At 37.1% G+C, this 27980-nt stretch overlaps 3 protein-coding genes across 3 annotated transcripts; 1 reads left to right on the top strand and 2 right to left on the bottom strand.

Moving 5' to 3' along the window:
* The first annotated feature begins 494 nt into the window (after positions 1-494).
* On the top strand, positions 495-7344 carry LOC108986100 (ARM REPEAT PROTEIN INTERACTING WITH ABF2-like). Its single transcript, XM_018958622.2, has 19 exons — positions 495-890; positions 1317-1474; positions 2389-2561; positions 2640-2760; positions 2840-2914; positions 3020-3114; positions 3346-3421; positions 3535-3642; positions 3734-3862; positions 3972-4040; positions 4236-4295; positions 4417-4540; positions 4674-4813; positions 5321-5384; positions 5516-5595; positions 5991-6055; positions 6256-6373; positions 6458-6582; positions 6907-7344. Exons 1-19 carry the CDS (start codon positions 614-616, stop codon positions 7016-7018), a joined length of 2169 nt encoding a protein of 722 aa, XP_018814167.2. The 5' UTR covers positions 495-613; the 3' UTR covers positions 7019-7344.
* Positions 7345-8533: 1189 nt separating this feature from the next.
* On the bottom strand, positions 8534-9451 carry LOC118349912. The gene has a single exon (XM_035695867.1). It carries the CDS (start codon positions 9449-9451, stop codon positions 8534-8536), a length of 918 nt encoding a protein of 305 aa, XP_035551760.1.
* Positions 9452-9496: 45 nt separating this feature from the next.
* LOC118349911 lies at positions 9497-12346 on the bottom strand. The gene is made up of 2 exons (XM_035695866.1): positions 10915-12346; positions 9497-10674 (listed from the first exon to the last, which is right to left on the bottom strand). Exons 1-2 carry the CDS (start codon positions 12344-12346, stop codon positions 9497-9499), a joined length of 2610 nt encoding a protein of 869 aa, XP_035551759.1.
* Positions 12347-27980: the final 15634 nt, after the last annotated feature.

Raw genomic sequence — 27980 nt, 5'->3', positions numbered from 1 at the left:
TTAATAAATGACACATACCCAAATAAACTCGACTTAACTCGGCTAAGACTCATTAAGGCCCACTTATTTATGCTAGAGTCTACTCGTTAGCTCGACTCGATTAAAATTTATTCATATATTGATAAATATATACATACACCTATGTATATACACACACATATATATATATGTATGTATGTATGTATTATCTAATAATATAAGTATAACACTTTTATAATTAAATATATGATATATAACCTAATTACTTATGCGTATATATTGAATATGTTTCATAGGTGTATTTTATAATTTGTACAATAATTAGTTGATAAGATTTAATAATTTCATATACTAGTAAAGGGAACCATATATTTTTCAAGTGAAAGCATTTTCCCAAAATAAAAGGAGCGCATGTCAGCGTTTCAAATTCATTCATAACCGGAGCGCGGGAACGCACTTTCTCAAAAGGGAAAAATATGTAAAATAAATTGGCGGGCGAACCCTCCCACCCCCATCCCCATTTCCACTTCACCTACCAAACCCAAAACTGAACTTTACTTTCCCAAACTATCTCCCGCGCTTCCTCTACATCTACCACTCCTTGCCGCCGCCGCCGCCGCCACCACCACTACCCATGGATCAGGACAACCAGAGGGGTCCGCCCCCCGCTTCCACACGAAGCTTGAAGCGGAAGCTGGAGCCTGAATTCGAACACCCAAACGAGGAGAGTGGGGAGCGCAAGCTTCTCGTTCTTGAGCAGCCCCGCCACTGCTTGGCTCCCCAGGACCACGACCTTGTCCCAGAGATACTTGCCCACGTGAATCTCCTTCATTCTACTTTCTCTTCCGCCGAAGCCGATCGCTCCGCTGCCAGGCGTGCCACTGTTTTCCTCTCCCAACTAGCGGAAAACGGTACAGTTTTCGCCTCACGCTTTTATAGATATCATTTAGGTGTGTATTTTTGTTTATGCGTACTGTCCGGATGAACTAGTGAAGAAAAAGATAGCTCGAAGAGTTAAATCAATCGGCTCCATATCATCGAGTGGTCAAATATTTGCTAAGTCGCTAATCTGCTGCTTCTGCTTCTTCAGATTCGTCATCTCTTTACTATGTGTTAAATCGAAGAATTACATGATTTTGTTGATTTACCTGATTTCTTGAATGTATGGGATTTTCTTGATCATTCCTTGGAGCAGATCGTGAACGATATAATCATTTGATCGAGTAATTCAAATTGCATAGGGTTGATATGGATAACTTCAATTTTTTCATAAGTTACGTCATGTGAAATATTTCGTCTGTGGTCGTTGTTGAGGTTTTTGGTGATTTCTTGAGCAGAGGACATGGTAAACGTGATAGTGGACTGTGGAGCTGTTCCAGCTTTGGTAAAGCATCTCCAGGCACCGGCAGTGGTAAAAGGCGACAGCAGTCCGAGGCCTTATGAGCATGAGGTGGAGAAAGGAAGCGCTTATGCACTTGGACTTCTCGCTGTCAAAGTAATTAGAGTGTATTGTTTTCTTGCTTTTGTTTTGCTTCGGTGTAAATTCATTGGAAGTATTCTCAAATTGTCACATTTTAGAATTTATATTAGCACGATTTATATGGTTAAGATATTTATCTTTTATTGTGATTGACTGACTTAACTTTTGATATTTCTCCTCTGTTTGCTGTGGAACTACTTGGCACTCTTAGAAAATGTAAATCAAATTTCTTGTAATGGCCATGCTTGAGTGGTCCTTTTTTATTAGTTGCTATCTAAAAAGTTATTGTTGAGTAATATCTAATGTTAAATTCTAGCTCATTCTTAAAAATAACTCTGTCGAAGGTATGTGTAATTGAAATTATCTGGTTGCATTGGCTTCAGTAATGTTTTCATGTAGATCATTCTATATAATCTGTCTGCTGGATGAAATCGAATAATAGGGGAGGAGGGACTAGAAATTGACCTTGGTCTAGAAGTTTTGGACTTACTATTTTTATTCTCGTAGGAAACATTGGAAAGGTTATTGGATCAGTAATAAGAAGCAAATGTGAATTTTGTTGCTATGGCCCTTTGGTGCATAGCCTCACTTCTGGGGTGGTAATTATTGGATGTTCTTTGGCAGAAAATTTTCTGCTCATTTATTGTTCTCAATCAGCTGTTGCTTATTATGACTTATGAGTGGAGTTTTGTAATTGTTTCCTATGTTAATTCGACTTGTATAGTTGTGGAGAAAAATCATAGCATTGCAATGAAAATGGGTTAGTGAAATATCATCATTTTTATTAAGGTTAGTCTCATTGTGTAATTAAACATGGCCATAGAATCAATGCGGAATTTGCTGTCTCTTTGTGGACATTTACTCACGGTTTCATTTCAGAGGATATGTTTTAACTCGTACTTTCTTTCTTTTTTGTGTGAATTATTCAGCCAGAACATCAACAGCTCATAGTTGATGCTGGAGCTCTACCACATCTTGTGGATTTGTTAAAGAGGCACAAGAATGGTTGTAACTCCCGAGCAGTCAATGGTGTTATTAGGAGAGCTGCTGATTTAATAACTAACCTAGCTCATGAAAATAGCTGCATTAAAACCCGTGTCAGGTTTGTTTGTTTCCTTGCTCTCGCATCTCATTTTTTTCATTCTATCCTCTTCATGATATAACTAGCTGTTCATGGCAGGATCGAAGGTGGTATCCCTCCTCTTGTTCAACTGCTCGAGTATGTGGGTACAAAGGTACAAAGAGCAGCTGCAGGGGCCCTGCGAACCCTTGCATTCAAAAATGATGAAAACAAAACTCAGGTTGATGAGTTATCTCTACTTCATGTTTTTCTTACCACTTCTTTTGGTGCAGTTGCTGATATGAATTGCAAATTGGCAGATTGTAGAATGCAATGCTCTACCAACCCTTGTACTGATGCTTTGGTCTGAGGATGCCACTATACATTATGAATCGGTTGGCACCGATCTATAGTATCCTATTTCATTCTGCATACTTTGGCTTTGTTACTGCATTTTGCCTTATTTAAACATTTTTTGACTTTTTTTCTGGAGTTTCTAGGTTGGTGTGATTGGTAACCTGGTCCACTCATCCCCAAAAGTTAAAAAAGAAGTTCTCCTCTCTGGAGCTTTACAACCTGTTATCAGATTGCTTAGGTAACACCGATTTTTTTCCTTCTGTTACTCGCCAAATTCACTTTTGCTAAGGAGAACAGATTTTTTTGCGTAGATCTATAATTTTTAGATCTGTTAAGTTAAGGAGAACTGAAATTCATGGGCAGATCTATTAATTAATATTTTACTTGTTGAGTTTTTTTTTTTTTTTTAAATGAAAAAAAAAAATCTCCTGTGTACTGGCCACCAATAAGTTCATCACTTTGATGACAGTTCCTGCTGTCCGGAAAGCCAAAGAGAAGCAGCTCTGTTACTTGGTCAATTTGCTGGAGCTGATTCTGATTGCAAGGTGGATTAAAATTTTATTTCTTTATTTAGAATTTACTGTTTCCATACCTTGAATCCCCTTCTATTGTTGCATATTCTTTTATCGGCTGTTATATGAGGATGAGGTTCATGCAGGTACACATTGTTCAGAGGGGTGCCGTCCGGCCGTTAATTGAGATGCTTCAGTCACCAGATACACAGCTTAGTGAGATGTCGGCTTTTGCACTTGGGAGGTTGGCTCAGGTCAGCATCTCTTTCCCTTTAAGTGATTACTAATAATATTATTATTAGGGATGTATGTTTTCCTGGATTGATAAATAGTTCATATTTTTAGGATACACACAACCAAGCTGGCATTGCTCAAGGTGGAGGCATAATGCCTCTACTTAAGCTTCTTGATTCAAAAAATGGATCTTTGCAACATAATGCTGCATTTGCTTTATATGGTCTTGCAGATAATGAGGTAGAGTTTGTTGGGCCATTGTTTAATTTTAATCTTCATTGTCAGTTTGTCCTTTCTCAGTCATCTAATGCTGGTAATCTACTGTAACTGGTTTTAGTTTCTTCTGTAGGACAATGTTGCAGATATTATCAAAGTTGGTGGTGTTCAGAAACTTCAAGATGGAGAATTCACAGTTCAAGTATGCCTTCTTTTTATTATTTATATTTTGAGTTCAGTTTTTACCCTCTGTCTAGATCTTGGTTGATTTTATTTTTTCATTCATTTGGCATGCACCAAGATTCATTGATCTCCTTGTTCTCATGGCACAGAAGTCTGCCCTGCGGCAAATTTTGTTAATTATTTGTCCCTTATAATTGACATGTCAAATTTGCAGCCAACTAAAGATTGCGTAGCAAAGACATTGAAAAGATTACAGGACAAGATTCATGGGCGAGTGAGTTTTACCTTATATTACTGGATTTTTTGGCTTGCATTATGTGCTACTTAGCTGTTTTATTCATTGTATAAACATATTTGGTGTGACTAGTGTACCAATTCCTACAATGCCTTTACAGGTACTAAATCACCTGCTATATCTGATGCGGGTTTCAGAGAAAGCTGTTCAAACAAAGGTGGCCTTGGCTTTTGCTCATCTTTGTGCCCCTGGAGATCAAAACACTATTTTTATCCATAGCAGTGGTACAGATAATCTAGCTTTTCTCAAGCGTCATCTTTTCTTCCCTTTTCCTATTTTGGCCTGTAGATTCTTCATTGGTTTCACCTAGATTTCCATGTTTTAATTTCTTGTTGCTGCACGTACATCTCTCTGCAGGTTTAGACTTATTGATTGGGCTTCTAGAATCTACAAGTCTGAAGCAGCAACGTGATGGTTCAGTAGCCTTGCACAAGTTGGCTACCAAAGCTATTTCACTCTCTCCTTTGGATTCTGCTCCTCCATCACCAAACCTGCAGGTTCTTTATTTGGTTAGGGAAATGGGATAATGAATTGACCTTATTTATTTTCTTATGTGGGTAGTAGTGTAACAAATGCATATTTTTAGGTTGAGTTGTATGCTACTTTCTTTATTTGAAGTAGTAATTGAACTTCTGCCAAGAATTTGAGGTTTGAATATGGGGTAGATTTACTTTTTATCCCTATTTCTTGATGAATACCATTTTTTCCATTCGAATGAAAAGAATGTCATCCTAATCATAGCAGTTCCAATGCTACGCCTTGAACCACTTGGCAATCTCTCCTACATTACGGTTATGGGCCAGAAACCGAGTGAATAGTGAGTCATTCATATTAGATTTTTGGATAGGGGTCCACCACTTCCCATCCGATTATTGCTTTTTAAAATTGAATTGGCAGTTATGATGTTTGGTGTTGAGTGCAAATACTTTCCTAACACTGACATAAAATATTGCCAGTTGAATTAAGGCTTTCTGTTTGTTTGTCTTGCAAAACTTTTGTTGCAGGTGTATTTAGGTGAGCAATATGTAAACAATCCTACACTTTCTGATGTCACATTCTTAGTTGAAGGTTGGAATATTTCTTGCATTCTCTGTTATTGGATTATTGAGTAAAATGATTTGTTTCTATTTCTAAGCAGCTGATGAATATGAATTTTGATTAACATAACATTCTATGGGTGTGTATGCTTCTTTTATCAGGTAAGCGGTTCTATGCTCACAGAATTTGTCTTCTTGCTTCTTCGGATGCATTCCGTGCAATGTTTGATGGTGGCTATAGGGTGAGTACTGATTTGTTTTAAACCTAGATGCTTGTGTCTGCTATATGATGATCTTGTAACCAAACTTCTTTGGCCATTCATTTTCTCTCCTTCGTCTTTCCTCTTAAAGATAATTTAAGGTGATTTTGCATTAGAGTTCCATCATTATCAGATACATCACAGAATTTTAATGCTGATGAGCTGGTTGTTAGGTGGCCAATCTGATCCGTTTTGATCTTGCACCTTATATATATATATATCTTTTTTGATGAGCTGGTTTTTTTTTTTTAAGTATCTTGCACCTTATATTAAAGATAATCCAGCTTCAGACAACTTTCTTTGGCAGAAAATTATAGAGTTCGGGGGATTGTATTTATTTATTGTTTTATATGTAGTCTTATGACTTTGTATTGCAGGAGAGGGATGCTAAAGATGTAGAAATTCCAAATATTAAATGGAATGTTTTTGAGCTGATGATGAGGTGCGAGTTTGGGGTTCTACCTTACATTTTGCTATAATCTATTCGTACCCTTAATTATTGGAAATCTCAGTAAAAGTAACTTTGTTTCCTTTATATTCCTGTTTATGCTTATTCCCTCTTGCGGCTTCTCATTGCTATAAATATATGTAAATGGGCCCGACTTTTATGCTGATACTTCCTAATGTTTGTTGTGAATTCAGATTCATATACACAGGATCATTAGAAGTTGATCTGGATGTTGCCCAGGATCTCCTCAGAGCTGCTGATCAGTATCTTTTGGATGGTCTTAAGCGTCTCTGCGAGTATGCCATTGCTCAGGTTTGCCATGGAATTAGTTTGATCATTGCTTTTCTATTTTCTGCATTATTGGTTAATCTGATTGCTTCTCATTATCTTCTGAAGGATATTTGCGTGGAAAATGTTTCTCTCATGTATGAGTTATCGGAGGCCTTTAATGCTATGTCGTTGAGGCAAGCATGCATACTGTTTATTTTGGAGCAGTTTGACAAATTGAGTGCCAAGCCATGGTATGTTATATCTGTCTGACATCTACTCGCCGGTGTATTGCTCTCTCTCTCTCTCTCTCTCTCTCAAAATGCACGCGCACAAACACGCTCACTTATGCATGTATATATGCATATATACACAACGATAATCATAAACAAACATTTATCTTTTTTAATAGTGTCACTATTATAACGCGAGGCTGTTTGGTTTATATTTAGCTCTTGGGTGTAGGAGATATCAATGTTACTTAGATTACAATTTGTTTACTGAATTTTAGTAGTGACTTAGACTTTGTTCTGTAATACCGTGTGAAAAATCATAAATCTTCCAATGCAAATATGCAGGTACTCCCACCTAATGAAGTGCATTATACCAGAGATACGCAATTTCTTCACTAATACTCTTTCTAAGCGTATCCAAGCTGATTTGCGGCAAACCTTAGACAGTCAAGCTTGAATTTTGATCTTTGGCTAACTGTTAAGATGGAAGATTTAGCATGTACAGAAAGTTGTAGGTCATTCAACCTAGTCATTGAGCAATCAGGAGTGGATTTTTCATTGCCTATTCAGTTTTTTGGGGGAGATCACGTTTCGCTTGTAAACTATCCTAGTTTTCAGTTAGCTTCCTAAATTATAAGAGTTTTGAATTTACACCCAAAACTAGCAATATGTTTCACACTTCATTCAAGTCTGATAATTAAAATCATGTCACTTGATAAAATCTCTTTTCCCTCTTTATAGTTAGATTTTAATCTGGGGTGCAAATTGAAAGATATAGGTAGTTTTGGGTGTAAATTTAAAATTTTTACAATTTAAAGTAAAAGATGTGGCAGTTTGTGAGTGAACAGTACAGTTAATTTTTTGGCTAGTCGCTCCCATTGAAGCAGTCGGACTTGTGTGCCTCATTATCAGTAATACACAGTGAATGCCGATAGCATCGTAGTGAAATTGTAAGCATTGACTTTAGCTGTTCTTTTTGGCTTCGGAGTTTTTACCAAGTCGCGGTACCACCGAGTTGGTTTCACAAGCATGGTATTCGCAAATGGCCAAACCGGCGGTGGACTCCTACAAAGATAAAATGGTCAAAATTGGAAGCTGTCGGACCCGAAAGGCTAAATCCTCATTAAGGGACGCACGCTTGTCGCAGGTTTTCTATATCCAGCAGAGGGAGTGCAAGAGAGAAATGACGTTTATCTTGTTTACCCAATTTCTTGCTTTCTTCTTTTATATATATCCATATATATATAAAGAGTCTATGAAACGGAATTTTCTTGTTTTAATAGAAATTTCTTGTTTTAACGGAATATGTTGGTTTTCATTAACTTTCCATCCGTTTGTAATAATTACAGAACATAGGAATACAATTGTATTTTTATTTACATTCTATTTATGATTACTTTTATGATTTTTATTGGTTTCTATTCTACTATTAATATATTTAAATATGTTAATAAATCAGATTTATTATAATAATAATCATGGATTCAATTTCCAATTTGAAAATATGTTATAATAGAAAAATAGATTTATGTAGATTTATCTTTTCGTATTCATTATAATAGGAAAGCATTATAATAATTTACAAATAGCCTATCTTTTAATAGTTTTTAAGATATATATTAGTAATAAAATAATAAGATATATGTATTTTATTTTTATTTTAATAAAATATATTAATGCTTTGAACTGCGCATACGTGCCTCAGACACGTAACATCTTATTAGTATATATATATATATATATATATTACTTGTCACGTGATAGGCGTGTAGCAATCATCGATTATATTATTATTATTATTATTATTATCCAGTAAATGGGCTTATAGTCGTTAATTCTCCTTGATCATTTAATTCCCTATAACTATGGCATGAAGATCACCATTTCTCTAGGACTTTAATGTATGCCTTAGCATTATTAATTTCGCGACATGCCATCTTTATATTTTTGATACAAAGTAAAGGAATACAATTCAGCTCATTTCTTTAGTGACCAAAGGAAAAATACAGGTTGGACACATCTCAATCTCACAAATGTCTTCAATGCAGTCGAGTGCAACCTTTGCAAGCATATGAGCTGCCATATTAGCCTCACGATATACATGTGAAGCAGACCAAGTAGCAGTCGAATTTAAAATATTTTTGGCATCTGTAATGAGGCATCCACCCATGCTCCAATTGGAGTCATCTTGGTTCAAAAGATCCACTACCTGTTTTGAATCCCCCTCCAGGCATAATTGTCTTAAACCTAGATCCTTGCAAAAAACAGTTGCCATAAGGATTCCATAAGCTTCCGCATCAAAAGCATTGCCTCTTAGGGGTCTGTTAGCACGAAGAGCGCCTACCACAAGGCCTTGATGGTCTCTTATGATTACACCTATACCAATTTTTCCTTCCCTCGATTGCATGGCTGCGTCCCAGTTAACTTTTAGGATCCCTACTGCAGGTTTTGTCCATCTATTAGCTCTTGCCAGAAACTTTGTGTTAAGACCATTTTTCTGTTGGAGGGACTCCTTGTGAGATGAAATTATTGTCCTGACCTGATCTGTGATTATCTGTGGATGTTTAAAACCTTTCCCATGCAAATTGTCATTTCTTCTAGACCATATCACCCTCATTGTGACTGCAACTTCGTCTAACTCCATTGGAGCAAGTGTGCCAACCAGGCTTGCCCAAACATTGAAAATCAAGTCACTTTGAAGAGATAATTTATGCACTTTCATTGGACCTTGACACCACACGTCTCTTGCCCCAATACAGCCCCATAAGGCATGGCCAGAAGTCTCAGGTTCTTGGTTGCATATTAGACAGAGGTTGTCCTCTACTACCTTTCTCCTTTTAAGATTAGCCAGAGTGGGAAGGGCCTCACTGCATGCTTTCCATATAAACATCTTGGTGGCAGGAGGTACATTAAGTTTCCAAATTGTCTTCCACACTTAGCAGTCCCTTTTCTTGCGTGATGATTCCCCTTCTTGTTCTCTTTCCATATCTTTACTGAGATGGTAACCACTTTTGACTGTGTATTTGTTATTCTGGGAGAGCTGCCATATAAGTATGTCTTCTCTCCCCCCTAAACTGATGGGAATGGCTTTGATACCTTCTATTTCCTGAGGGGTGAACAATTCACAAAGGAGAGGTTCCTGCCATTGCTTCAGGTGGGGTTCAATAATATCACTAACCTTGTCACACCAGCAGTCTGCTTCTCGAGGAGTCAAGATCTTTTGGGCAGGTAGTGAAGGAATCCATCTGTCTTGCCAAATGTTGATCTTCTGGCCATTTCCAACCCTCCATATGAGACATTTCTTTAACAGAGTTAAGCTAGCATGAATGCCTCTCCATGCAAAGGAAGGCCTTGTTCCCAACTTTGCTTCAAGCAAGTCTCCTTTGTTAAAATACTTTTGCTTTAACACTTGTGCCACTAGGGATGTTGGATTTTGAAGAATCCTCCATCCCTGTTTTGAAAGTAGAGCAAGATTAAAACATCTTAGATCTCTAAAGCCAAGGCCTCCCATTTCTTTGCTGCCACTGAGTTCCTTCCACTTAACCCATTGAATTTTGGAGGAATCTTCATTGAATCCCCACCAGAATTTCCTAAGAATCTGGTTTAACTTCCTGGTAATGGATACTGGTAACAAGAACATTCCCATTGCATAGGTGGGGATGGCTTGAAGGATTGCCTTGAGCAAAATCTCCTTTCCTGCTGCAGATAGAAACTTAGTCCTCCAGTTAGAGACTCGAGTCCAGGTTCTGTCAATTAGGGAATGGAATGAGACAATCTTTTTTTTACCCACCAAAGCAGGTAGGCCCAAGTATCTTTCAAAGCTAGATGTGGATTGGACACCTGCTAGCAGCAATATCTGTTGCTGAGTAATCTGAGCAGTGTTCTTACTAAAGAAAATAGCAGATTTATTCTTGTTTAGTACCTGTCTTGATCCTTTCTCATAAAGATCAAGGATATTTAGCACACACTTGATTTCCTCATGCTTTGCTCGACAGAAAAGGAGACTGTCATCAGCAAAGAAAAGATGGTTCACAGTGATTGGGCCTCTACCAATAGGAGCAGGAGTTAAGTTGCCACATGCCTCAGCTTGGTTTAGAAGAGAAGTGAGGGCTTCTGCACATAAGATAAAAAGATAAGGGGACAGAGGGTCCCCTTGTCTTAGGCCCCTTGAAGGCACAAAAATCTGTTGAGGTTCTCCATTTACAAGAATTGAATAAGAGACAGAATTTAGGCAAGCTTGAATGATGTGGATCCAGTGGGAAGGAAAGTCCATCTTGATCATAATGGCTTCAATGAATTTCCACTCTACCCTATCATATGCCTTGCTCATGTCCAATTTAAGGGCCATAAAACCTTTTTTTCCTTGCATTCTTGAGTTCATAGAGGGTAGAATCTCATAGGCTACCATGGTATTGTCAGATATTAGCCTTTCAGGTACAAAGGCACTCTGGTTGGGGGCAATGATCTGGGGCAGTATCTTTTTCAGTCTGTTAGCAATGGTTTTGGACACAATCTTGTATAATACATTACAAAGACTGATGGGCCTGTAATCAGCTACTTTTATGGGACTTTTGACTTTGGGAATGAGTGAGATATATGTATCATTAACATCATTGAGCAAGCCCCCATGATTGAGGAACTTAAGAGCATAACTGCACACTTGGTCACCAACTACCTCCCAATGTTTTTGGTAGAACTGAGCAGGGAACCCATCAGGACCTAGCAACCCTAAGGGGTTCATATGAAATACTGTTGCATTGATTTCTTCCCTAGTGAAAGGATTTAAAAGCCAGGCCTTCATGTCCATATCTAGTCTAGTATCCAGTGCAATCAAACATTGTTCAACAGATGAAGGATGGGAAGTGGTAAAAAGAGAGGATAAATAACTTGTGAAGACCTCTCCAATTTCTGACTGTTTTGTAACGCTTCTTCCTTGGGAGTCCTCTATGCACTTGATTGCATTAATTTTCCTTCTTTGGTTTGCCTGCATGTGAAAGTATTGAGTGTTCCTATCCCCATGTTTAAGCCAGTGTTGTTTCGCTCTTTGTTTCCACTTGCAATCATTTGCTGTTATGGATGATACCACCTCCCCTTGAATAAGTTTCATAGTTGTTAAGTGCTCACCTGTACCTATATTCTGAAGATGCCCAATGCTTTGTTTCCCCTTTAAAATAACCATCTCTTCTTGTTGCTTTAGTGTCTGCCTCCAGGTCAACAGATCCTTTTGGCAGAATTCAAGCTTAGTCCTTAGTAGTTTGGCCTTACTATCTGTTATACAAGTTTTCTGCCATGCCTCACTCACCACCTGCTTGCATTCTTCCTTCAGTTCCCAGGCCAATTCATATCTGAAACACCATCTTTTCTTCTTCATCCCATGATTGGTGTTATGTAAGCTGATTGACAAGGGAGAATGATCAAACATAATGGCAGGGAGAACATTGCATACTCCTTGGGTATAGATATCATTCCATTCCTTGTTTCCAAAGGCCCTATCAATTTTTTCTTTTGTAAAATCCCTGCCATTTCTATTGTTCGACCAAGTAAATTCCTGTCCATGTGAGTGGATGTCATTGAGACCATAGCAATCCACAGCTTGTCTGAACTCCTCAATCTGTTTATATGGTCTACTAGCTCCACCTATCTTTTCACATTGATGGAGGATCTCATTAAAATCCCCCGCACATAACCAAGCTATGGGGCTAGTTGGTTTGAGCATCTTTAACAGTTGCCAACTACTAATTCTTTTCATGTGTCTGGATGTCCGTAGAAACCTGTGAATTTCCATGTTGGTCCACTCCTTTCCTCCTGGATCAAAGCACTAATATGCCATCTTGTATAATTGATAATTTTAACACTCCATTCCTCTTTCCAAAGAAGAGCAATACCCCCACTGAATCCCACACAGTCCACTGAGAAGCATCCGTCCATCTGCATGCATCTCCTAACTACCTCCATCCTATTCCTTCTACATTTAGTTTCCACTAGGAAAACTAAATTGGGGTACTTTTCCTTAGTTAAATTCCTAAGGACATTAACTATTCGAGGGTTCCCAAGCCCTCGGCAGTTCCACACCAAGATGCTCATTGATGATGGCAGGGCTGGGAGCCAGCCTCTGCCTCATCCATGGTAATTCCTTTGTTATCATAACATCTCTTTGTCTTCTTTGCAAAACCTTCCTGCAGAGATGAACTCCTTTTACTATCTGTTCCTCGCAATACCCTTTGGATTTTGAGGTAAGCTTGCTTTACCATTGCCTTCTATGCTTTCTGTATTAGTATCACTTTTACGAGCTTTCCTTTTCCATTTCTTCAAATTACTCATACCATTAACATTAATCGATGCCATGGTAATATCTTTGCCACGTAACATATCCAGGGACATCCTTTTATTTTGATCATACTCTTTAAAACTACTTACCTCAACAGTAGGAGTTATCACAATGCCTTTTGTAATTTCCCGCCCTTCTACTTCACAAACTAAAACCTTTGTAGGACCATGAGGGATATAATTACCTGAAGTTGGGTTGGCTACATCAACCATCCCCACTTGGGGACCATGATTGTCTTGGAGGACAAAAGGTTTTAAAAACCTATCACCCTCCTGTACAAAGGTAGTCTGTGCATGGTTTGAGAGTTGACTTACCTCCTTTTTTCCAAACATGTTCCCGAGGCATAGATCATTAGGAGTTCCTACTCCTTCTGTGCCCTCAGTTGATGGCTGGTATGGGCCTACCCGAAAACCTTCTTCCTTATTTTCCGTTGTCACCTTCTCCTTCTCCTTCGCCACCTTTTCTGGATAGACCTCTGTTACCTTGTGCATTGAAACTTCTTGGACCAAATTGCCCTCTCCACCTTGCTGACCTCTCTGTTGATTGTTTCCACCCTTGGAGCCACCATATCTTCGTGTATCAAAAATGTTTGTGTTCTTGGGTTGTCCTCGAAGCCATGGACCAAACTGAGTAGGGACCTGTGTGTCTCCTTGATGAGTAGTACGTGATCTCAAGTACCATTTTCCTTTGTGATTAAGAACACCACAATGAAAACAAAAGTTCTGCAGTCTCTCATATTTAATAGAAATCTAGTGTTGTTTATCATCAAGCTTTAACCATTTCCCTCGTAACAATGGTTTGTTAAGGTCCACAGCCACCCTTACTCTAAGGCACCTCCCCCATGCACGACCATCTGTCTCCGCCTCAACTCTAATGACATGGCCTATGGACTCTGCAAACTGCTCTCCAAAACTTTCTGTCATAACTGAAAGTGGAAGGTTATGTAGTTGTATCCAAAAGGCTCAAAACGAAATTGCAGTGCCTCTATGGATACATTGTCATCCACCTCCATCATGGTGAGTAGGTGTCTGTCAAAGAACTATGGACGTCCACTCAAGACCTTATCTTTGTCTTCTATCTTTTGAAACTCGATCAGAAATGCTTGTTCACCCAGCTCCTTAAAGGTTACCCAGCCTTCCAACTAGGGGTGATAATCGGGCGGTCCGGACCGGGAAAACCGACCGGACCGGCCAATTCGGTCCGGACCGGACCGGACCGAGAGTTGTTCCGGTCCGGTCCGGTCCAAAAATAAGAGGACCGAATTAATTCGGTCCGGTCCACGGTCCGGCTGGTTTTCGGACCGGACCGGACCGAATTAAATATATATATAATTTAATAATTTATATATATTAAGTATATAATTTTCATTTGACTAATTAACCTAATCCTATCACTAATTCATCATTAAGTAATTATTAACTAATACACATTTATAAGTTTATACTAATAGTAATATTTATAATTTTATAGTAATACTAAATTATTAATATTTATACTAATACAAGTATTATATTAATAGTCTAGAGTCTACTTCTAGACTCTAAAGTCTAATATGGTATTAATAAAAATATATACTAATAGTATATTAGTAAATTAGTAATAGTCTAACATAGAGTAAGAGTCTAAGACAATAGTTATAGACTTATAGACTTATAGTTATAGTAATATAGTTATAACTTATACTAAATCACTATAACTAATATTAGTATATTACTAACATATAGCTATAGCCTATACTATATTACTAATAGTCCAATACTAATACTATTAATCTATTATATAGTTATAAGTTATAACTTATATTGATCATGATTGATAATAACTAATCACTATAAGTTTATAGTATTAATGTATTATTATATAATATACAGTATTAGTATAGTAATAGACTCTAATATGGTATTAGAAAAAAATATACTAATAGTCTAGTACTAAATTACTAATGTATTATTATATAATATATAGTATAATAGTATTAGTATAGTAATAGACTCTAATATGGTATTAGAAAAAAATATACTAATAGTCTAGTACTAAATTACTAATGTATTATTATATAATATATACTATTAGTATAGTAATAGACTCTAATATGGTATTAGAAAAAAATATACTAATAGTCTAGTACTAAATTACTAATGTATTATTATATAATATATAGTATAATAGTATTAGTATAGTAATAGACTCTAATATGGTATTAGAAAAAAATATACTAATAGTCTACTTCTAATACTAAATTACTAATGTATTATTATATAATATATACTATTAGTATAGTAATAGACTCTAATATGGTATTAGAAAAAAATATACTAATAGTCTAGTACTAAATTACTAATGTATTATTATATAATATATAGTATTAGTATAGTAATCCTTGGCAAAATCTGTATTATTATTATTTTTTGTTGATACTCCATATATATTAACATACAAAATCAGTGGGTAGCAATCCTTGGCAAAATCTGTATTATTATTTTTTTTTTTTTGGGTTTTTTTTATTTTATATAGATTAGTTTTAACTTTTAACTTTTTTTTTATCATTGTATTTTTCAAAATCAAGTTTTTTAAATAGTTTTAGTTAAAAAAATATACCAAATTTGAAATGGGCCGAAAATAATTGAAATTGGACAAAAAAAAAATCACATTTAGATGGGCTGAATGGCCCATTTTAGGCATGTCCAGACCGACTGGACCGACCCTGGACCGGACCGGACCGAAATGGACCGGACCGGACCGGACCTATATGTGAGTCGGTCCGGTCCAGGGTGGAGAAAATGTAGACCGAATAGGTCCGGTCCGGTCCACATTATGGCCCAAGACCGGACCGGACCGGACCGATATCAGCCCTACTTCCAACCTCCATATCTGGGACATTGTAGTTCTAAAACCATTGCTATTAACTCCCTTCTCAGTCAGAGCCTTCCCCACTATACAGTATTGGCCCCGTTTGTCCTCTCTGTTTGTATTTCCTTGTTTGAAATGGAAACATTCGCTCTCTTCTTTGGAGAGTTGTAACTTCTCCCATCGTGATGCCAAGTCCTCATACTCCATTACGTCTTACCACCCAGAACCCCGTAACAGAACCCAGAACCAGCTCACAGGAGGTGAGACTTTAGACCTTTGATAGATACAAAGGCACTTGAACCTCACACTTTCTCCCAGAGAAAGAGAAGGCACTCCATCCCAGTTCTATTCATCTTCTGAGGTCGACATGCCATCTTTATTGGTCTTAGAGATGCTCACTTGCAAATTCAAATACATTTCTGAGGATATGCTACGATTTAATGAGGGAATAAACTCAATCACTCTGGTGATCAAGATATGTTCTAAGTAGTGTTCAAAATAAAGTTGACTATCTCTCTAATGTTAATTATTATGTAATCATTTATAATCATGACTCATAATTGTAATCATTATAAATCTATAACTCTTGTACTATTAAAATAGTGTGCTCATAAATATAAGAGAAATACTTTAGTCACAAATGAATTATACAAAAATAATCTTACAAACTGATGTGGTTTCATTTGGTTCGTCGGATTATAAAGTTACTTTTATTATAAAGTAGATTTAACAGAGTACATGAAATTACGTCAGTTTTTGGGATTACTTTTGTATAATCTTTTTGTAGTTATAGCAACCCTCTAAATATAACACTATAACTCTCGAAGTGTTCACAAGAGAATTTCATAGTTGATAAAGTGTTGCCTTCTGCTTTATGGTATCAAGAGCATAGTTTTAAATTTCGTACCATACCGGCCAGGCCGAAATTTTTCGTACCGGCCGTCTGGCCGGTACAAGTACTATATCTATTTCATACCGGCCAAAATATCGGCCAGTACCGGACGTACCGGCCTCAATTTCAACTAGTACCGGCCGATATTTCGGTCAGTGTTTTTTATTTTTATTTTTTCAAACTACAAGCTTATTTTTTAACCCACAATTCAGACTAGATTATTTATAATCTATATATATGTATTTATATATAGACTATTATTTTAGAATATAATTTTTATATGTAATTTATTTATATATCGAGTATTCCGAAATGTTATTCCGAAACGGTACCGATACCGAAATATTTCGTTTTAGTGTCTTGACCGGTACATCATCCGGTACGGTATTCAAAACATTGATCAAGAGTAGTATGTAAACTTACATCTCTATTATGGATCAAGAGTAGTATGTAAACTCAATCACTCTGGTGATCAAGATATGTTCTAAGTAGTGTTCAAAATAAAGTTGACTATCTCTCTAATGTTAATTATTATGTAATCATTTATAATCATGACTCATAATTGTAATCATTATAAATCTATAACTCTTGTACTATTAAAATAGTGTGCTCATAAATATAAGAGAAATACTTTAGTCACAAATGAATTATACAAAAATAATCTTACAAACTGATGTGGTTTCATTTGGTTCGTCGGATTATAAAGTTACTTTTATTATAAAGTAGATTTAACAGAGTACATGAAATTACGTCAATTTTTGGGATTACTTTTGTATAATCTTTTTGTAGTTATAGCAACCCTCTAAATATAACACTATAACTCTCGAAGTGTTCACAAGAGAATTTCATAGTTGATAAAGTGTTGCCTTCTGCTTTATGGTATCAAGAGCATAGTTTTAAATTTCGTACCATACCGGCCAGGCCGAAATTTTTCGTACCGGCCGTCTGGCCGGTACAAGTACTATATCTATTTCATACCGGCCAAAATATCAGCCAGTACCGGACGTACCGGCCTCAATTTCAACTAGTACCGGCCGATATTTCGGTCAGTGTTTTTTATTTTTATTTTTTCAAACTACAAGCTTATTTTTTAACCCACAATTCAGACTAGATTATTTATAATTTATATATATGTATTTATATATAGACTATTATTTTAGAATATAATTTTTATATGTAATTTATTTATATATCGAGTATTTCGAAATGTTATTCCGAAACGGTACCGATACCGAAATATTTCGTTTTAGTGTCTTGACCGGTACATCATCCGGTACGGTATTCAAAACATTGATCAAGAGTAGTATGTAAACTTACATCTCTATTATGGATCAAGAGTAGTATGTAAACTCAATCACTCTGGTGATCAAGATATGTTCTAAGTAGTGTTCAAAATAAAGTTGACTATCTCTCTAATGTTAATTATTATGTAATCATTTATAATCATGACTCATAATTGTAATCATTATAAATCTATAACTCTTGTACTATTAAAATAGTGTGCTCATAAATATAAGAGAAATACTTTAGTCACAAATGAATTATACAAAAATAATCTTACAAACTGATGTGGTTTCATTTGGTTCGTCGGATTATAAAGTTACTTTTATTATAAAGTAGATTTAACAGAGTACATGAAATTACGTCAATTTTTGGGATTACTTTTGTATAATCTTTTTGTAGTTATAGCAACCCTCTAAATATAACACTATAACTCTCGAAGTGTTCACAAGAGAATTTCATAGTTGATAAAGTGTTGCCTTCTGCTTTATGGTATCAAGAGCATAGTTTTAAATTTCGTACCATACCGGCCAGGCCGAAATTTTTCGTACCGGCCGTCTGGCCGGTACAAGTACTATATCTATTTCATACCGGCCAAAATATCAGCCAGTACCGGACGTACCGGCCTCAATTTCAACTAGTACCGGCCGATATTTCGGTCAGTGTTTTTTATTTTTATTTTTTCAAACTACAAGCTTATTTTTTAACCCACAATTCAGACTAGATTATTTATAATTTATATATATGTATTTATATATAGACTATTATTTTAGAATATAATTTTTATATGTAATTTATTTATATATCGAGTATTTCGAAATATTCCGAAACGGTACCGATACCGAAATATTTCGTTTTAGTGTCTTGACCGGTACATCATCCGGTACGGTATTCAAAACATTGATCAAGAGTAGTATGTAAACTTACATCTCTATTATGGATCATATTTCGTCTTATTCTTTTCTTTTCGTCAATCCCATAGCCTCCATCTTCCCAAGTCATATTCATTCCCTTGTTAATATTAAGCTTACTAAAGATGATTATATTCTTTGGAAAGCCCAAGTTGCACCTTACCTCCACGGTCAGTAGCTTTATGGATTTGTTGATGACTGTCTCTAGCCCTCCCAAGTTTCTCAATGATATAACCTCCAATCACTTCATGCAAAAGACAAATCCAGTGTATGCTAAATTGTTCTAGTAAGACCAATTGATGTTGTCTTTATACGAAGGTGTTCTTTCTCAGGTTGGTTGCTCCACATCCCGTGCGGTTTGGTCTACACTCGAATAGATGTTCTCCTCTACATCCATTGCTTGTATGATGCATATTTGAGCCTAGTTGTCAAGCATAAAAAAGGGCAATACTACATGGGAAAACCTTCAAAATGGTCAGGTGTGTATTTCTCATTTACACCTACCAGTAAAAATCCAACACATAGTAGACTTTTCATATTTACGGTGGATGTGCATTCAGTTAAACCTCCGCCCCCTTTTCCCTTCTCCATTCTCTCTTTCCAGTATCTTCTTCAGCTTTATTTTCATCTTCCTCCTCCTCCTCGTCTTCTTTCTCTACCAACCAGCCTTTTGCTGGAGCAGATCTACAACACATAAGCAACAGAGCATGTGGCGGAGGAGCAGTAGATGCAACAATAGAGATTCATCATAAGTGATTTTCTTCCTTTCTCCCTTCCCCTCTCTCTCTCTCCTTAGTGATTTTCGTCCCTTTCTCTCCTCAAGCAATTGTTATTTTCGTCCTTTTAAAAAAATAAAAAAATACCTAAAACCAATATTGCTCAATATCCATTTCAATGAAATAATGGTAGTCTGAATTCTAAAAGGTTAAATCAAGAAACAAACAGGTGGCAATTACTTCTTTACGAAACTAGAAAATTCAAACAATATTCCATCCACCAACCTTAATAAACAAAAACGATTTGGCTTCAAAATATGACATAAATTTAGCTGATAAAAAGAAGTAACTACATAACTCATTCATCTACTCAATCTGGCATCGTACACAACTTGAGAGCTCATATATTGCTGGGGTACATGAAAACCATAACTCTAGCCCCCATGGACTTTGAATCTTCCCACAACTCTCTCAGTCCTTGAGGGGAGCAACAATTAGAGATTTGTTGAAGGGGGAAAGGGGAGAGAGAGAGAGAGAGAGGGGGGGGGGGGGTAAATCAGAACTGTAAAAAAAAAAAAAATTACTTGTGTACGAGTCTGTTATAATTTACTACATTTCTTACATGACAAGCTGTGACTTGTTCGGTGTAAATTGACACTAGTCACCCGACCAGTCTGAAGTTGCACTCATACTACATTCATTAATTACTATCAAAAGATGAAGTTTATGGTGGACATCCTTACTGCCATTGGTCAACCGCTCCATGATTATGAGTTTGTCTCATAATTGCTTGGCAGTCTTGACACCTCATATGATCCCTTGGTCACATCCATCACCACTCGTGTGAATCCTTTCACTCTTGAGGACATGTATAGACATCTGCATAGTTTCAAACTATGCCTTGATAAACATATTGTTGCTATTGATATTGTTATTGGTTCAACCAACGTTGTAGTACAAAATGATGTCTTCCTAAATTGTAGTAGTGATTGGTCTACTCAACAACAATGCTACTCTTCCTCTAATACTCCTCACGACAGAGATTGTGGTTGCGGCCCCTCTTCCTTGGAATGTCTCCCAATTAGCCAAGTGTGTGGCAAGACTGACCACGCTACTATCAAATGCTTTCACCTCTTTGATATTTCTTTTCAGGGTACTCAATCCAACATGGCTGCCTATGTCACTGCTCTTCAGCCTATTGGTGCGCATCAACTGGTACCCGGGCATCTCATTAGCAATTAATAACGTGTGTCAATTTATGCATAAACCAAATTGATGTTCAGTAAAGTGCCATAAACGAATCTTGTGGTACCTTAAGTCCACTATCCACTATGGTCTTCTTTTTCGACCAAGCCCTTTCTCCCAACTTCAAGTTTACTTAGATGCTAATTGGGCAAGTTTCCCTGGTGACACAAAGTCCACTAGTGGATATTATGTTTATTTTGTTTTTAATCTTATCTCTTGGTCATCCAAGACACAATGCATGGTAGCTCACTCCAGTAATGAAGTGGAATATTTAGCCATTGCAAATGCAACAACAAAGGTTGTGTGGCTTCAAGCTATACTGAGAGAACTCGATACAGTCACTCAACATAAACTGGTTTTGTAGTGTGATAATATTGGTGCAACCTATCTAACAGCCAATCCGGTGTTTCATGCAATGACAAAACACATGAGACTTGACTACCATTTTGTCTATAAGTAGGTTCTTGCAATAATATGGAAGTTCGGTTACTTTCAAGAAAAGACCAAATTGTTGATCTCTTGACTAAATCACTAGTTTTAGTTCGCTTTGAGTATCTACAGTCCAAGCTCAACATGGTTTCACCATTGTTGTACTTGCATGGGCATAATGAGGATAAACCCAATCACTCTGGTAAACAAGATAAAATTGAGTTCTCAACTATTAAGATAAAGTTAACAAGCTCTCCAATGTTACCTAATCAATTGTAATCATGACTCCTCACAATTGCACTTTTGTGAGGAGTTCTCTCTCTCTCTCTCTTGTGAATTTTTGAAATTTTCGATGGGTTCCCAGATTGGTGTTGCTGAGCTCTCTGCCAAACATTGGTAAGGTTTCTTCTCACTCACTCCCTGATCTCACTCTTACACACACCCACTCTAATTCTTGACTTCTCTATACTCCACAAACTTACATTCACATATTTTCATCATAGAGCACCTTTTATCTCCACTGCCAACGCCACCTTGGATCTCCTCGTTATGACAGTAAGCATCTCAGATCCTCTCCTTTGATTTCCCTATTTGCAGTTGTAACGTGGCTTCCAAAAATTTATGGGTTGTAGCAAAATCTTCTTAGGTTTCCACTTCTCCCCTACCTTATATTCAGTGTTGTTCTCACGAAGTAAAACATAAAGAGAATGATGAATGCAAACAAGAAGGACATGAGGACACTGAGCAACAAAGCTGCAATACACGAGGAAATATATGTAGTAGTAAAAGCAGACATGAAGTACCTTGCAATGACCAATAAATGCATGCAGCAACAAAAGTTAAAGTAAAGCACACTGCAATAGAAGATAAGTGAAAAGCAACAGCAAAAGGAAGAAGGTATTGTCACAAAAAAGCAAGGGATCATAAGTGAAATACATGGCTGCACACAAAGCAATGTCAGGAAATCAACATCTAAAGCACTACCTAAACCATGCTGTCCATAAAGCTGCAGTTGATTACTTGTAACTAAATAGGAGACTAAAAGTTGATTTTTAGAACTTTTCTTTTATGCTTTTTGTAATATATATACAGCGGTTGCTCTTGTATCAAAGACACATCAATGAGAATGAGATTTTTCTCTACACTTATTATTCATTTTGAGTTTTGTTCATGTTTTAACATGGTATCAGAGCAGGACATCTTTCCTGCTATGTTTGCTTAACTTGCAAACAAACCTCATCTCATAAATCATGCCAACCTTCTCTTCTTCTTCATCTCCTTTTTCCCTTGAGAATCAAAATAGTCCATTCTTCCTACATCACAGTGACAATGCTAACACTATCATTGTCTCACCCCCATTAATTGGTTCAAATTATATTTAACAGATCATTTCTAGTTTCTATTTCTATAAAGAACAAATCAGGCTTCCTGGATGGCACAATCACCACTCCTAACTTATCAGATTCTTCCTATGTTTCATGGCTAAGATGCAACAATATCCTCCTTGCATGGATTCTAAACTCTGTCTCAAAAGACATTGCATCTAATGTCTTCTTCATGACTTCAGCCAGGCAAGTATGGGACAAGCGTAAGGAGTGTTTTGCACAACCTGATGAGGCTTGAATCTATCACCTCCAACATAAGCTAAGTGGCATTGTATAAGGACACCTCTCTGTAAGTGATTACTTCACACAACTTAATGCTATTTGGAAAGAATTGTATAGCTATAGACCTCTTCCATATTGCTCATGTGAAAAGTGTACATATGATGCCTTGAAAGATGTTGGTGAAGTCCAACAAGGAGATTATGTGTTTAAATTTTTAATGGGCTTAAATGAAAGTTATGATGTTGTGAGGGGACAAATCATTTTGTTAAGTCCCTTGCCTTCATTGAATAAAACTTTTTCACTAATTTTGCAAGAGGAAAGACAAAGGTAGGCAAGGAACACAACCTTACCCACCTCAGAACCTTCTGCCTTACTTGCCTACCAAAATCTTCCAAATAAAAAGTACAGGTCAAACCTGGTTTGCCACCATTGTGGTAAGGTTGGACATACAAAGGAAAAATGCTACAAGTTAGTGGGATTCCCACCAAACTTCAAGTTTACCAAACCAAGAATTGGAAACACTTCTGTTGCACCTTATTCTGCAAATCAGGTTGCTGCTCAGATTACTGCCTCAAGCCATGAAGCACTTGCTCCAAGTGCCTCTCAATTGAACCTCTCTCAAGCACAAACACAACACCTCATGGCTCTTGTCAATGCTCAATTCCCTCAGATGAACTTGGGACAAACCAAACCAATTTTGCCTCTACCTACACCTACTCTTGCCAAACCAAACACTACTAAAACCAGCTTCTCGACCACACCATATTCAAACTTAGCAAGTAATCATTACTAACTCCCCATTCTTTCCATACCTGCTGATCACTATCATCCCAGTACTGTGAATCAATGCAAACTCAATTCATCTTCCCAGCATAACCACTCTGATATCTATAACACACCATGGATCATGGACACAGGAGCCACTGATCACATGGTGTGCTCCACCTCCTTCTTTCATCACCACCCTCCTATGCTCATCTTTGAGTCTTTGGTTGCCTAAGTTATGCTAGCACTCCTAAGCACAACAGAACCAAGTTTGAACCTTGAGCCAAACCTTGCATTTTCCTAAGATACCCCTCAAATATCAAAGGTTACAAGCTCTATGACATAGAGATTCATTCCACCTTCATTTCTAGGAATGTAATCTTCCATGAATCTATTTTCCCATTCCAATCCTCCACCTCCACTCCTTCCTCTCATTCCTCTTCAGACATTCACTCCTCCCTCCCTCATAATCTAGTTTTACCTCCTCCACCACCAGATAGCTATTTTCCACCTCCTCTTAATGAACTGCAATCTACCACATCCAATTCTACTCTCCAATCTCAAACACCTCCTCTTGAAACACCTTTGCCTACTACCTCTTTTGATCCACCTCTTCCTCCATCTCGTCTTGATGAGCTCCATACCACCTCATCTCCTGATCTGCCTCCTCAAAGGTCCACTAGAGATAGGCATCAACCTGCCTATCTACAACAATACCATTGTCAGATAGCAGAATCCCTACCTCTCAATGCATCCTCTCCATCCTCCACATTCCATCCACTCAATCATCACCTCACCTACAAACATCCCTCCCCATCTCACCAATCCTTTTTTGTTTCCCTCTCCCTATTTTATGAAAATAACTCCTATAGTGAAGCTGTGAGATTTAAACATTGGCAAGATGCAAAGCAAGCTGAACTCAGTGCCTTAGAGGAAAATAATACTTGGATTGTTACCACCCCCCCAACAAAATTTCCATTGGTTGTAAATATGTCTACAAAGTAAAGCTTAAATCTTATGGTTCTTTAGAAAGACACAAAGCTAGACTTGTAGCCAAGGGGTATACTCAAAGAGAAGGTTTTGATTTCCAAGAAACATTCAGTCTAATGACTAAACTCACTATAGTTTGTGTCTTCCTTGCGTTAACATCTATTCAAAACTGGTTCTTATCTCAAATGGATGTTCATAATGCCTTTTTACATGAGGAACTCAATGAGAAAATTTATATGGAAATCCTACCCAGTTATCACATTCACAGAGAGCAATTAAGGGGGAGAAACTAGTATGCAAACTGAATAAGTCCCTCTTTGGACTTAAACAAGATCAAAGCAATGGTTCTCAAAGTTTTCCAACTCACTCACTTCTATTGTATTTCAACAATCTAAATCTGACTATTCTTTATTCACTAAAGTTAGTCAAAGGGGTTCATAGCACTCCTAGTGTATGTGGATGATATCATAGTGGGAGGTAATTCTCAATATGAAATTGATTCACTCAAAACTTACCTTCACAGCAAGTTCAAACTCAAGGACCTTGGACCCCTCAAATATTTCCTAGGCCTAGAGGTTGCAAAGTCATCTTCTGGAATTAATATTTGTCAAAGGAAGTACACCCTCGAAATATTGGAAGATGTAGATTTACTTGGCACTAAAACATCTCTACACCTATTGAATTGAACCACAAGTTGAGCCACACCACAAATGAGATTCTGCAAGACCCCATAGCCTACAGAAGGCTCATTTATATAACAATTACCAGCCCAGACATCACTTATGTTGTGAATGTTCTAAGCCAATTTATGGACAAGCCTTCACAAACTCATATGCACCCAACCTATAGAGTTCTCAGATATCTCAAAGGGTCCATAGGTCAGGGAATCTTCTTGTCATCAAGATCATCTTTACACTTAAAAGCATATAGTGACTCTGATTGGGATGTTTGTCCCAAAACTAGGAGGTCTGTCATAGGTTTTTGTGTATTCATTGGAGATTCATTGGTAAGTTGAAAATCAAAGAAACAAGTGACTGTCTGTAGGTCTTCAGCTGAGGCAGAATATAGGGCATTGGCTACAACAAGTTGTGAAATCGTATGGCTTCTTGGTCTGTTAAGAGAATTCAACCTCAATCATGAACAATTTGCTCTCTTGTTCTGTGATAACCAAACATCCATTCACATCACAAGAAATCCTATCTTCCATGAAAGAACTAAACACATAGAGCTGGACTGCCATTTTGTTCTAGAAAAGGTCCTAGCTGGAGTAATCACTCATGTCCACATTGCCTCGAAGTTCCAATTGGCAGACACTTTCACTAAGGCTTTATCATCTTTTGTTTTTCAATTTTTATTGTCCAAAATGGGAATCCTAAACATCTATGTCCATCTTGAGGGGGAGTCTCACGAAATAAAACATAAAGAGAATGATGACTGCAAGCAAGAAGGACATGAGGACACTGAGCAATAAAGCTGCAACACACGGGAAATATATGCAGCAGCAAAAGTAGACATGACGTACCCTGCAATGACCAAGAAATGCATGCAGCAGCAAAAGTTAAAGTAAAGCACACTGCAACAGCAGAGAAGTGAAAGGCAACAGCAAAAGGAAGAAGAATATCAATAGCAAAATGAAGAAGAAAAGCAACAGCAAAAGGAAGAATGTATTGTCATAGAAAAGTAAATGATCATATGTGAAATACATGGTTGCACACAAATCAATGTTAGAAAATCAACATGTAAAGCACTACCTAAACCATGTTGTCTATAAAGCTACAACCGATTACTTGTAACTAAATAGGAGACTAAAAGTTGGTTTTTAGAACTTTTCTTTTTTCTGCTTTGTGTAATATATATACAGCAGTAGCTCTTTTATGAAAGACACATCAATGAGAATGAGATTTTTCTCTACACTTCTTATTCATTTCGAGTTTTGTTCATGTTTTAACACTGTGTGTGACCAAGAACTTGTAAGCGGTATGCATTTACCCCTTTATTTCCCTCTTGTTGTGTGCATGTGTATGTTCTTTGCTTTGTCCTGAGACCTAAACCTCCCTTGCTGTACACAGAACACAGACGCCACGATTCGTGGGTTGCCGTTGCCAACGCCAACGTCCTCGATCGACACTGGTGAGTCTCTTCAATATCAGTGGTGGCCTTTTTGCTATTTCACCGTGCACCCTCACTAAATTTCAACTCACAAAATTTTGCACAGATCATTTCCCCTACCCACAGTGTATCACTGCTATTTAGGGATCACCAGAATTCCCTTACCAACGTTGGTAAGCCCCTGTTGACTTATTTGTTTGTGTTTTATAATGTATTTTACATTCTTTAATTTATATTAATTTTGGCGTATTTTCCCTTCGAATCCTCGAATTCTACTCTCTCTCAACAGTGTTGGCCTTGGATAGTTTAAAGACGCGACCAACTTAGCCACCGGGATCGATTTACATCTCTAAACTCTTAAGTAACTTCCCTCATACTTGTCCAATTTGAGTGATTCCATCGCCTGATATTCTAAATTTCAAAACTCAAGTATTAGAGTTATTGCCAGTTTACAGGGCAACATTTATGCTACTGGATAGCGTCGCTCCGCTCACTAACTTCGTTGGCCACCAACAAGCTTAGGTATGATAACGAAAGTGTAGACTCATTGTGTGCATTGAAACGTGTATGACTAGTTGTTTGTTGAAAAAGTTGTATGAAAATGTGTTTAAATAAAGGAGCATGTAGGTTTTGTGGTTTATTATTGGATGGTTGTTTTAGGGATGACGTTGGTGGTTTTGGGTTTATATGTTTGTTGTTTGCTGTTTGCGGGATGTTTGTTGCTTGGATTGAGTTGTTGGTTGGTGGGGTTTGAGTGGTGGATCGTTCGGGTTGATATGTTGGTTGAGTTCGGGCATATATAGTTGGTTATTGGTTTGATAAACCGAGGGGTAAGGGCTTTGAAAGGGTGATGGTTTGATTGACATGAAGGTGCTGAATGATAAAATGAATTCGAGGAAGGTGGGATAAACTGATGATGTAGTGTTATGTTGAAGTTGTGTCATGTAGTTCTAAATAACTGGGACATGCTGATGAAATTGAGTCTGCGGAAATATAGCTTGGAATTATGGATTTTAATAATTAGATTGAGGTTGATTTGTTGATCATTAACAGTAAGTGTATATTTTATGATTAGGTGGTGAGACTATTAGATGTTGGAGACTTAGATAATACGCTGCAAGAGTAAGGTAAGTGGGGTTCCAATGCTAGACTTTGTGTGATACCCTGTATTTTAGTGTATTTTAATTGAATGAGTATTTTAATTAATTTAAATATTGATTTTCTTATTTTAAATTTATCGGATTTCTCGTTGGTTTATTTTTATGATTTTTAAGTTGTGAGATTTATTTTGATATG

This window comes from Juglans regia, chromosome 11, assembly GCF_001411555.2.
Source record: "Juglans regia cultivar Chandler chromosome 11, Walnut 2.0, whole genome shotgun sequence".
Lineage (NCBI taxonomy): Eukaryota > Viridiplantae > Streptophyta > Magnoliopsida > Fagales > Juglandaceae > Juglans > Juglans regia.
This window is presented reverse-complemented; position numbering and strand designations above follow the sequence as displayed.